Below are 11,353 nucleotides of genomic sequence, written 5' to 3'. Positions count from 1 at the left end.
TAACGATCCAACCCAACAAATATATATTCATCGGCCCAATAAACCAAATAAAGAAAGGTGGTGCTCTTAACCGGGGTAGAAACACGAAAAAGATAAAAAAAAAAAAATGAAAAGAAAACAGTCTCAGTTTTAATCGGAGCAAAGCAAGAGAGGTTGAGAGATGAGAGGGAGAGATGGAGGCGAGATGGCGGTTTCATGATGGTAAGGTGGTGGTTGATTAAATAGGAAGGGAGATGATTGTGTTCCGGTTGGAAATGGGTTTGACGATGATCGATGGTGAACCAAAAAAAAATGGTAGGCGATGGTGGTGACGTGGGTGGATTTTTCGGTTCATAACAGGAAACAAGAAAACAAGTGTGTATGTGGTTTATGTCGAGGGTGGTCTTCAATTTGGTAGTGGTTTCGTTGAGTAGCAGTTTAACAAAGATAAGAGCTTGTAACCATTACATGGTGGTGTGATTATGATTACAACGAAAAATACACAGGTTGTATGGAAATGGTAATTGAAAAGTGATGGTGTTTTGGGTGACGAACAAGGAGATGGCGATTTTTGGTTGTTCACGGTGGTCGACATGGTAGTGTTGAGTGTGAGATGAAGGGTGGTGATAGTAAACGATGGTGAGGATGCCGGTGATGATGGGTGATGAGGTGTTGAAGGTGATGATGAAGAAGGATGGAGATCGGGTACGTGTTAGTAGAGGAGAATTATAAAGATCTTGTGTTGAATTCATAATCATATAACATATATAATACTGTGAATCAAACTAATAATTAATTATATTAATTTAATAATAATTAATGTAATTCAATAAGAATGCATATGTTTAATTGAGGGGGAAAAACAGTTAAGCAGCCAGATGGTTGGACTCTTCCTACCGACAGTTCATCATGGACTGGAATATCGTACTCCGTTGTAAATTAGTGGCGAATAAAAGTACTCGGAAAAATCCCATATTTTTAAATTAAATAGTTTAATTTATTTTGGTCATTATGGTATAAAATTTCATTATTAATTTGTTAAATAAAAATTACATCAACTGTCCCACTCATTTATGGAAAAAATATAAAAAGTGTAAAAATTAAATAATTAGATCTTAAATACATTTTTAGTAAGCCTAAAATTTATAGATCTCATTTTAGGATCACCGATTATTTTAAAATCATATAAGTTTGAGTTTAACTTGTGTAATATCCATTTTACTAAATGAATTCGAAACTGAATAAATATATATTCAATATACTTTATGTATATAGTTTTATTTTAACAATACATTTTATTATTAATTACATCATTTTTCATACTTATTTCTAACAATTAAGTTGTATATTATTTTACATATTTATTTATAATAATAATTTCATACAACGATTAATAACATTTATATTTATTTATATTTATATACATATCTACTCACAAATAGTTGTTCGTGAATCGTCAGGAATGGTCGGAGGTCAATTGAATATATGAAACCGTTCAGAAATTTTTGAGACTCAACATTACAGACTTTGCTTATCGTGTCGAAATCATATAAAGATTAAGTTTAAATTTGGCCGAAAATTTCCGGGTCGTCACAAAGGTTTTCGAATGTTACTCCTTATCCTCTGTTTATGAGCCACAAGTGGTTTGGGGCTTCCACGTTTGTTTCCCAATACCACAATATGAGTGTTATGAAGGCTCTCAGTTATTTGTGTTGCTATCTTCTGTTACTGTTTCATGTTCGCTGGTCGAAAAAGTCATAAAGGTGCCGGGTACCAATAGCGATTACTCTGTAACTGAAGGTGTGCGTGTTCTTTTGTTTTCGATCTAGCATCATAGGTTAAATATTTATGGAGCAATCGCAATTCATCGAAGTTTTTTATTTTCCTTTTGTTAGCTTTGCAAAGGTGTATTTAGGTTAGACAAGTTCTTCGGTATCAACATATTCTCTCAACCGGGCAATTGTCTTTGCGTGTATGGTGTCAAGAGTATGACAAAACTCCAACCCATTTACTTATGCATTGTTTTATGGGCATTTAAAATTTTGTCGATACTTTTCAAATGGTGGATAATTGGATGGGTGATCCCGGAAATGCTGTTCCAGTTTTCATTCGATTGGTTTTCCGGAACGGTCTTTAATGATTCAAAATTTTGGAAGTTAATCGGTCCGGCCACTTTATGGGCAATTTGTACGGCTAGGAATGAAGCGATTATCTACTCACGTTTCACTTGTTGGTCTAGTTTGGTTCGGAAAGTCAAGATGAAAGTCATTATGTGGGGTTCGTCTTCCAAGTTATGCTTTGGACGTTAAGCCTTTATATTGGATGCAAACTCGAAGATGTTGTTTCGGAACGACTAGGCATTTTATTCTAATGTCTTGCAATGTTTTGTGGTCTTTTGTTTCATGTATTGTCAATTTCAACTTCATATTCATGTACTGTAACCCATGGGTTTAGATCATCACTTTGATGATTTTTAATTAATACATGGCTCCTTTTCGCTAAAAAAAAAATTAAAATTAAAATTAAAAAAGGAACAATCTGATGAAGGGTGTGTTTGGACGAAAGTAGCTGGAGCTTATAGCTGGAGCTGGAGCTTAGGAGCTGGAGCTGGAGCTGGAGCTTATTTTTGAAGCTGGTAGCTGAAGCTTATTATTTTTTATAAATGTTTGTTAAACTAGCTGGAGCTTATTTTTCAGTTCATAAGCTACTACAAGTAGCTTATTTTTTTCAGAGCTTATGATTTTCATAAACTCTACTTTTTTTGTCTACCAAACGAAGCTTATGAGTTGGAGTTTATTAAAATCATAAGCTCAAGCTTCCATAAGCTTCCTTAAATTCCAATAAGCTACTTGTCAAACATACCCAAGTTTATCCAAAATTTTCAGGGGTTTTGTCAAACATACAATTACATTACATTTTACAAACAAAACGACGATGTTAATGCCGGCGAGAATTCGGCTATTCACTCGTCACTTCACATCACTCCTACCACCACCAACACCACCATCCTATTCTTCATCATCTCTACTCTCTTTCACAACTTCAATCTCCCACCATGTTTCCGCCACTAAAACCCCTAAAATCATACTCTCCGATACCGCCAAATCGGTCCGACCCGTCCTCTTTTTCCCACCCGGAACCGACCCGGAACAGGTCACTGATGACATGATCTTACCTTTTTCCAACATCGTTTTAGGACCTTACGCTGGTGATGCCAAAGTCAAACAAGTAGAATTTATTGGAAGTAGTATCCGACCCAAAGATTGCCCCAAAGATGACCGACCCGAATTTGCTATGCTGGGTCGATCCAATGTTGGCAAGTCTTCTTTAATTAATTCATTAGTTCGTAAGAAAGAAGTTGCTCTCACCTCTAAAAAACCAGGTATTGCTTTAACTCCATTTCATTCAGTTTTGATTTTTATTATTAATTAGGAATATAAATAAAATTAGAACTCAAGGTGTAACTGTTAATTAAAGTTTAACTGACAATTGATTAGGTGTAGCTGACTGTAAAATGTTGTAATTTGTTTTTAATAATATCCAACAATTGTTAATAAGGTTTAACTGACTGTAAAAATGTTGGAATTTGTTTTAGGGAAGACTCAGCTCATTAATCATTTCTTGGTGAATAAAAGTTGGTACCTTGTTGATCTGCCTGGTTATGGGTAAGCTGTTAACCTCTAACTCTATTATTAATGTTCTGCCAGTATTATGCTATGCATCTTTAATACATATTAGTCATGGCTACTCTTAGTTTGTGAAAAAATGTATCAAGTTATCGTTTTTATGTGTCATAGTTTGCAAGTCATCACGCCATAGTTAACCTCCAAAAAAATGTATTAGAGCTTGTTCTTAATCTGAAATTTGTTTGTTTCTAGGTGACACAGAATCAGACACCCCTTTTAAGAGACAAATGGAAACAAGACTTAATACAGAAAAAAGTAAACAACCCCTTAGTTTGTGAGGTTTATATTTGTTGGTTGTGCAGATTTGCTAACGCACCGGAAGCTACACGGATGGATTGGTCCGTATTCACCAAAGGTTATTTTCTAAATCGAGAATCTTTGGTAAGCGTTTTACTTCTCGTTGACGCAAGTGTCCCACCTCAGAAGATTGACCTTGACTGTGCTAATTGGCTTGGACGAAATAACGTACGATTCACACATGCTCCAAACTCTCATTCTTTATGTCACATAACCATCTGATTGATCATATGTTTTTTGCTTTATGTATCAGATTCCAATGACTATTGTTTTCACAAAATGCGATAAAATGAAGAACACCAAAGGAAAACGGCCAGACGAGAATATCAAAAATTTTCAAGATTTGATTAAAGAGAATTACAAAGTTCATCCTCCATGGATAATGACTAGCAGTGCCACAGGATTGGGCAGGGATGATCTTCTTTTGCATATGTCACAGCTACGCAATTTTTGGGATAATTAGACTGATAAAAAAGGTAATTTATGTACTGCAGTCTTGCAAATTTTGATAGTGAATTGCGTTTGGTGTGAAATTTCGGTGTTCATTTCTTTGTTTTCTTATACCAGTAGGCGATGTTCAAATTGATATAAATATGAATGAGACGATCTTCTAAAGCATGGAGATGGCTGTTTGTTTTGGCAATTTTCATGTTTGCCATGACCTAGGACACGTTATATTAGTATAAAGTCTATAGGGTTTAAAGTAATATAGATGATGCATGATTTTTGTGAAGTCAAGTGGCTAACTTGATGTGCCAATTTGATCCAAGATGCTAGAATAGTGAAAATGTAAGGTAGCTCAGTTGGTTAGAGCACCCATTTAGCAACTCTTTAGCTTTCTTTTAGTATTTCTATATCTATATTTGTTTTACAAGATCGCTCACTATATTACCATTAACCCTCCGTGAAATCCATTTTGAAGCCGCCAATTTTTTCACATGTTAGGCATCCCCTAGTGAAATTCATCCGCCAGATCATGTTCGTGAGGAGTCTCACGATCATCTCTCTTCTTTGAAAGCTTTTTGTGAGTGTACATTTATATTTTTTGGGGTGTATTTGTAGCTGTGTTTTAGTTATGATAGGTAGTATTTAATAATGGGTTAGTTATTAATTTTTTTTTTTTTTTAAAGGCAAGAATCCAAGTGTAATTCATCTTGAGTTTTCACTAGAGATTTTTCAAGTTCCTACACTAGGCTACCTCTTGAGGTTGATTATGAGTTGGTTATAAACTGGTAAGGAACCTAGTTCACTAGGTAAGGCAACCATCTCCAGTGGTTACCATCCTTCTGGGTGTTCGCGAGGTCTCGAGTTCGAGTCTCACTTTGGGATTTCATAATGCAATTTGCTCTGCAGTTGGTTATAGAGTCCTCTGGAGGCATCTCTGTCTGAGCTTGTCCTATGGCAGTTGTTCCTTCCCATGGTGACTACATGCAAAGCCCGTCATATGACAGTTGTTCGGTGAAACATCTTTTACAAGCGGAAAGATATGATCGGGTGGTGGGAACTCCTTAGGTGGTCCTCGTCAGTGACTCCAATCTTGCTGTTTTAAAAAAAAGTTCACTAGGTAAAGCCTCTCATCCGCTAGTTCGGTCGTTAGGTCGAGAAGAAAATGATTCCTTTGATAGAAAGGGACCCGCATATGAAATGAAAAAAAGGAGGTAGGAGGGGTAAGGGAAAGTTGAGATAGGATCATAAACTGCAGAAATGGAAATAATACTAATACTAATGAATAAGAGTATTTTAGTAAAAGGTGTTTGTAGTCGTCTAACTTAATACCATGTGATTGGGTTGGTATTTTCATTCAAATTCCCCCAAATTAACGATTTTTCGTTATCTAATCTTTAGTCGTTACCTAACTTTATGCCAAATCATGTCTTGTATAACTAGACATTTAGAAGAAAACAAATGTTTGATTTTTAAACCCGGATCTACATGAGTAAGCTTTAGTATTTTCCACTAACAATAACCTTAACATTGACGACTTTTAAGTTATAAATCTCAATAACCAAACACCATATTTTTCTCTCATACTCTACACAAAAGTACAAAACACACACGAAAACTCTCCCAATCTTATCACTTTTCTACATCAATATCAATATCGATTATCGAATAATGTATAACCATTTTTACAACCTAACTTTGGATATTAATCATATTATACCAATAACAGAGAACCATATTTACAACCACGCTATGGAAATTATACATTTAGCCAACAAAAGACGGATTCAACTGTCTAAGAGACTAACACCAATGATATCTATCACTAAACTTTCAAACTGACTACTACCACATCAGGACTTACTTGGATATCAAATAACACCCTTATTACAATAATTCGGATCCACTATAATACTTAAATAAACAAAAATACAAGTAATAAAGCAAAATGTACGAATAGGATAATGCAAGAAATGAGAACGGTTGTTCTCATTTTCACACTTCTCAGCGCGAAATGCGTCACGAACTTGTGACCTCTTGGAATTTGTGAAAACATAGTGAGGGCGGTAGCCGACATAAGTGGTCTAACAAAAAAAGTACTAACTAAAATTATAAATCACTAATTACCATCAACATAAATAAACAGTCAACAAGACTACAAGAGTTTCTTTCTAATTATACGAGGATATTACAATTGTGCAATATCAGTCTTTTCAACATTCATAGAACTTGCATTTTATTCCTCCTGTAAACCTTCTAAACTATACAATTTAACACACAAGCATACATATTTATTCCAACTCTTTGTATCAAATCACTATCAACAACCTTCAATATCCCTCCATTTTAGATACACCAACCCGGCCCGATAATGCGAATAAGCTCCAGCCACCACCAACACATGAAACAGATTATGACTATGGCCCGCAATATCAAATTTTCCGGGCATCCATCTTTCCGGTATCCTCGTCGCATAAATCAAACTACCCAACCCATAAAACGTACCCATCAAGATCTCGTACCCCGTTGTATGTACAGCTTCCGGTTGATTCCAAAATAGAATTAACTTATGTAAAATCGGGGCTACACCCGATAATCCCATCCCGGAAAAAAGCCCGGCCCGAATGTGTCGATACTCGGGCCGATCAAAAATCGGAAACAGAGAGACCATGACCGTTGCGATTCCAAGTAGGGTTATGAACCCTAAATAAAGATTACAGAAGAACGGGTGGCACATGAAGGAGTAGTATACAACGGGGTAGAACGAGGTGGATATTAATGCCGCAATGCCCGCGTAATCGAGCCGTAACATGATGTATGATAATTGTTTGGAGTGACAACATAGCAAGTGGCATGCGCTGCTTGATAAAAGACAAAACATGGCCCCACCCAAGAACGCGAAGAATGGCCATCGTGTGATTGGTCGTATCATTAATGGTGCTATTAAGTTCGCAACGTCCTCCTTCATACTTCGCTGAAAAGGAGTTGAAGAAATTAGGTTCTTGATTGTCATTTCTATTTCTATACTATACTAATCGTTGCCATTGTTTAATTACCAAAATGCCACCATTTTACTGTTCATCAACAGAGGTATTCACATTATACAGAGGTATTCACATTATATTATGGGTGTTGATCCGTACATCACTAAAATTATTCATATACCACCAAACATTCATTATAATGTTGTACATTACAACTCTCTAAAGCTGTTTTGGTGGGGTATGGATAAAATTTGATAGTGTACGAATCATATCCCTTATACTAATTATTCCCATTGTTTAGTTACCAAAATGCCCCCATTTTACTATTCATCAACCTCTTACTCACAGTATACTAATTGTTGCCATTGTTTGATTATCAAAATGCCCTCATTTTACTGTTCATCAGCAGAGGTATTCGTGTCATTTTGCTGATGTCATAATTTCTTTTTTCATTTTTTTGGAAAATTAATTTTTTATTGGTTTCAAGAAAAGAGTATAGCCCTTCCCGCAGCAAAGCGCAGGCCCTTCCTGCTCGTTTAAAATAATTCTCATAACATAAGTAACCAAAAAGTAACAGATGATAGACGTTACCAGAACACAAACATCCGTATGGTTGGTATGGGAGAATCGTTCGGGCAAACAATTACAAAGGAGTTCGACAATATGCCAATTCGACATTGATGGCAACAAATCAGCTGATGAATGAAACGAAGTCTTTATGTCTGAATGAATCTTGTGCAAATCAGCCATATTAGGCATAGAAGGAATACAAGTCAAAATATCTTCACGAAGTTTATGAAGATCTGTTCTTCTCAATACATCTGGCAAATTTTTTAAGGTACGTAGATCTACACTTGGGATCATGTTCGCGCTATAAATTGTTAGTGTCAGGAACAGGAAGAACCCAATTAAGTGTCTGCAACAATCAATAACATGATTAATAACAGACGATAAATTTATAAACGACAAGAGAATAATAAAGATGTAAAGTTATTGTCATTCAGAATCAACTTCGTTCAAAACCTTTAAACCATTCTGATAATGAAGCATTCCGCGCTTAATCATTCAGTTTTGTCAAACGTACCGCAAGTAGAAGGATTGATCTTTACAAACACAAGCTAATATTCAAATAGCTACAACATTTAGCAATATGATTTCCGTCTTTCGATGAGTATTTGTTAAAGACAATCGTTCTAGAAAGTTTTACACGTAAGCGAATATGATTAAATGAATGACTTGTTTGTTAAACTTGTTACAAAAGTTTAAAATAAGGCTTATTTTGGGGACATGAAAAAACTATGAAGTGAGCTTTAATCATATGAAGAGGTAAATAAGGTAAATTACTAAACTATGTCAACACTCAACTCTCATAAGTTTCATAACCTAACACTTAAAAACATTAGGTAAAACAATAATAGCCATGCAACAACTTTAGTACAACATGCATATAATTTGTACCCATAAACAGCCAGCAAACTTAACCTATAACATCAAAAAACATACATATTCCAAAATTCACCAAGATTAAATCAGCTAAAATGGGCAGCACATCAATACATCACTACATAATACATGCACATGAATACACAAAATAAAATCATACATCATACATAGTTAATGAAAAAAAAAACATTTTTATACTGTATCAAATTCAGGTGAATTAGTCAAGAAAAGGGTGAAAAAAGTACTTACGTCCAAACATTAAGGGTCTCGTTGTGAAGGGTAAAGATGCTTAAAAATATCTGCTTGAGAGGCCATTCAGCTCTATAATGACCTAATATAAATTCATTATCTTTCATATATGCAGGCAATGAGTGGTATTCAACCAACTGATATTTCACTTTTTTCCATAATTTCTTCCCTTTTCCATCTTCTTTTGTTAATGATCCATCACCCCTTTGATTACTATTATTATCATTCAATTCAACACCAACCACCCTCTTCCCCATTTTCTACAAAAAAACCAATTACCCTGTTATCAAAATGTTAAGAAAATAAAGAATAAACCCTTTAAATTGGAACAGGGTCGTTACGTGTACGCAAACGCAATTGCATAATTAATATAAAAATACCTGAAATTAAAGAAACCCCAGATAGGAATTGTTTATTAAAACATAAAAGTTTGTGAATTTGATGTTGAATTCAGCTGAAAAGTCAAGATCAAAGTGAAATTGTGGTTCTTGGTTTTAGGGGAATTTGATGGAACAGGGGAATAGTTTCAGAGGCGGATTGAATGAGGAATTTGGATTATGAATTCAAGGAAATGGAAATGAATATTATAATTACAAACCGTTTAAAATATATTCGGATTAAAAAGGAATATAATATAATATAAACGTTGTGGGGCTTTAATATCGACCATGAACATAATAAGGTGTTCGACGTAATACAGAGGTGGCCTGGTTTGTTTGAGAGAGGTTATCAAAGGGACTTTTGTGTGTAAAATAAAAGATGCGGAGATACCTCGATTATACCGTTTGATATTTATTTATTCTTCTAATATTTTCTATCAAATATTAAATTTTAAAATATGAAATATTAAAACTAGCCGCACGTTAGCAAAACTCATATAAATATTATATAATATTATTTATTACTTTTTTTTTTAACGGCGATTTTTTTTTTTGCATCACTAGATCATTTCTTTCAACGACTCTCATCATTTGCATGTAACACACACGTTCGGGCGGAAACCCGAACCCGATTGACGATACCCGGGAACACATCCATTCAGGCAGTGATTCCGGGTAAAGGTCCGTGAACGAATCCGGTAAAACCTCCCTATATAGTCAATATATACCACCATTATTGGTGTTCAATTGTTTAAAGAAAATCATGTCATCCCTAAGGATCGAACCCATGACCTCTCCCTATCCCATGACACAAAGTACATGGGAAGAACCGTTGGACTACGCCCGCAAGTTCTATTTATATTTATTATTATTAATAGTAATACAACAACAACAAAACTCAATACCACATGAGTGGTGTATGGGGGATGTGAGATGTAGACAATCCTTCCCCTATCCGAGAATAAAGACAAGTCATTTCTCCACCCAAAGTGAAACACTCTCAAGAGTAGAGAAAGTCATCCCTCTCTTTATTCGACGGATAAAGAGATTGCTTCCGAGAGGACCTCCGGCCTTTAAGTAGGAAAAAGTTTTTTTTTTTAAAATAAATTAAAAATACAAAATAAAAATAATAATAGACGCCGTGAAAATGGTAGAATCAAAATTTCCATGGGTTTTAAATCCTGCCTAGAATTTAATTTAGGCTCTAAGAGTCAGTTAAGTCGCCAATAAATCGACGATTGTTGTCGACTCAATAGAGCCGTATTACTATTAATAGTAATATATATTGTTTTTGTATGGCCTTTCATGTACATTTGTATATTCTTGCTATAGTAATATTATATCCGTATTGGCCTTTCAAAACAATATATATATTGTTTCAGTGGTGGTCGAGAGTCATCATTGATGTTTGATTGTTCGCAAGTATAATTCAATGTACTAATGTTTCCGTTTGTTATAATCTTGCTTTATTTCTTTGTTAAACGTGTTTTCACCAGTCTCAAGCAGGTAATATCCGAATGGTGCCTTAGGTTATTATTTGGGTTGGTATCTGAACATTAAGGGTTATACTCTCGCATGAGGCATTCTATATTTTGCATATATCTGTGCAGTTACTATAGGGTGTCTTTTCAGGGGGTTTTACTAATTCTGCGGATATTTGTTGTAACGACCCGTCAAAATCGCTATTGACGCGGCACGTTAATCATTGATTCCACAATGAGGTTTTGACCTCTATATGATACGTTTTGATAAAATATTGCATTCATTAAAATAAGTGACTTTCTAAACATAGAAAGTTATAAAAATGTGGGCGAGTGCTTAGGTATAAGCAAAATCTCAAAATACATAAGTCTTTAATTTACAGGTTGACATCACAGTCCAATTATTTATT

The 11,353-nt window shown here is 34.9% G+C and overlaps 2 protein-coding genes across 2 annotated transcripts; one reads left to right on the top strand and one right to left on the bottom strand.

The window, feature by feature from the left end:
• The first annotated feature begins 615 nt into the window (after positions 1-615).
• Positions 616-4,580, top strand: LOC139859412 (GTP-binding protein At2g22870). Its single transcript, XM_071848202.1, has 7 exons — positions 616-684; positions 1,683-1,781; positions 1,895-1,965; positions 2,865-3,361; positions 3,575-3,644; positions 3,968-4,130; positions 4,216-4,580. The coding sequence occupies exons 1-7, from the start codon at positions 616-618 to the stop codon at positions 4,423-4,425; spliced, it is 1,179 nt and encodes a 392-aa protein (XP_071704303.1). The 3' UTR covers positions 4,426-4,580.
• Positions 4,581-6,521: 1,941 nt separating this feature from the next.
• LOC139857393 (heptahelical transmembrane protein 4-like) lies at positions 6,522-9,833 on the bottom strand. The gene is made up of 4 exons (XM_071846144.1): positions 9,463-9,833; positions 9,083-9,342; positions 7,982-8,306; positions 6,522-7,380 (listed from the first exon to the last, which is right to left on the bottom strand). The coding sequence occupies exons 2-4, from the start codon at positions 9,337-9,339 to the stop codon at positions 6,727-6,729; spliced, it is 1,236 nt and encodes a 411-aa protein (XP_071702245.1). The 5' UTR covers positions 9,340-9,342; positions 9,463-9,833; the 3' UTR covers positions 6,522-6,726.
• Positions 9,834-11,353: the final 1,520 nt, after the last annotated feature.

This window comes from Rutidosis leptorrhynchoides, chromosome 7, assembly GCF_046630445.1.
Source record: "Rutidosis leptorrhynchoides isolate AG116_Rl617_1_P2 chromosome 7, CSIRO_AGI_Rlap_v1, whole genome shotgun sequence".
NCBI lineage: Eukaryota > Viridiplantae > Streptophyta > Magnoliopsida > Asterales > Asteraceae > Rutidosis > Rutidosis leptorrhynchoides.
Note: the sequence above shows the minus strand (reverse complement) of the source record. Positions and strands in the feature narration are given on the sequence as shown.